Raw genomic sequence first — 1,449 nt, 5'->3', positions numbered from 1 at the left:
AGGCAGTATAACTACGGAAGTAGATTGTCCAACCTTCCTTCTGAGGAGTGGCTGGTGGGTTTGAACCGCCAGCCTTCTGGTTAGCAGTATACAATATAACTGTGTATATGCAAATAAAATAACATATTCTAACAAGATTTAAATATAATGTAAATATTTTAAATATAATACATTTATATCAATATAGTCTGTATGTTGCTGTTGTTAGTTGCAGTCAAGTCAATTCCAACAAATGGCAACCCCCCGTGAACAGAGTAGGACTGTCCCACAGGGTTTTCAGGGCCTTTCAGAAGCCGACCTGTCTTCCGAGCTGCCTCTGGGTAGATTGGAACTGCCAACCTTTAGGTTATGAGCTGAGCACTTAACTGTTGGCACCACTCAGGGACTCCTTATATTATATAGAACCCATTGCTATCAAGTCAGTTCCTACTGATGTTTTAAATCATTCTTTTAAACAGTTTTGTCAGCACCAATGAGAAGGGAGTCGCTACACCTGAGGAGAGTGGTGTCCATAAGTGGGTGGACTCTTAGGGAAAAGCGGATAGTGTTGACAGTCTTGGAATTCTTTTCATATAAAGACTGTACCACACAACAGAGACATTGAGTGGGTATTTGTGGTACAAACAAATGAGGGAGTGCAGTAAGTCACTTGAAAATCATGGTTTTCACTTCTACCACCAGTTTTCCCTCACATATTCTTCCTCTACCACGAGTCCTCCCTCATAGTCCTTCTTTGCCATGAGTCCTCCCTCTCACTCTTCCTCTATGAGTCCTCCCTCTCACACTCTTCCTCTCTGAGTCCACCCTCACACTCTTCCTCTACCACGAGTCCTCCCTCACACTCTTCCTCTATGAGTCCTCCCTCTCACACTCTTCCTCTAGTACCGGGAACATCCGTTCCATATGTTATGACAGGCATTTCCTTTCCCAGGCAGAGAATTTGTCATGCGCACAACTTGAAGGGTCCTACTGAGTCTGTTGCTTTCTTACCTGGTATTATGAATGGTGCAAACTTCTTTATTGAGGGAAGAAAGTTTGCTTCTCAAAACCCACAGAATTATGAAGTAGAACACCAAGTTTATCTGTGGAAACATCACAAAAAATTGACTTCGAATTTTCATTTGAAGCCATTGCTTGCCACCTAACAACATGGTTACCGTTTGTCTGCAGTTTGTTGGATGGTGGTAGCTTACATGTTGCTGTGATGCTGGAAGCTATGTGTCTGGTATTTCAGGCTCACCCGTGGAGGACAGGTTTTGGCAGAGCTAGCAGACTAGGAAGAAAGGCCTGGTGATCTACTTCAGAAAATCAGCCAATTAAAACCCTGTTGTTGTTGTTATTTGCTCTCGGGTCAGACTCGACTCATAGCGACCCCTCCTTGGGTTTCCGAGGCAGTATCACTACGGAAGTAGATTGCCCAACCTTCCTTCCGAGGAGTGGCTGGTGGGT

At 44.0% G+C, this 1,449-nt stretch overlaps 1 protein-coding gene across 1 annotated transcript in view; it reads right to left on the bottom strand.

Annotated features, from left to right (window-relative positions):
• The window catches only part of LOC103211699 (putative adhesion G protein-coupled receptor E4P), a 68,472-nt gene that overhangs the window by 6,915 nt on the left and 60,108 nt on the right, over positions 1-1,449 (bottom strand). Inside the window, exon 14 of the mRNA XM_007957683.1 lies at positions 991-1,082. Coding sequence (XP_007955874.1) covers positions 991-1,082 — 92 coding nt within the window. The remainder of the gene's footprint in view (positions 1-990; positions 1,083-1,449) is intronic.

This window comes from Orycteropus afer, unplaced genomic scaffold (genome assembly GCF_000298275.1).
Source record: "Orycteropus afer afer isolate SDZICR_OR568_19922 unplaced genomic scaffold, OryAfe1.0 scaffold00774, whole genome shotgun sequence".
Taxonomy (NCBI): domain Eukaryota; kingdom Metazoa; phylum Chordata; class Mammalia; order Tubulidentata; family Orycteropodidae; genus Orycteropus; species Orycteropus afer.
The sequence above is the reverse complement of the archived record's forward strand: the minus strand, read 5'-3'. Positions and strand labels throughout refer to the sequence as shown.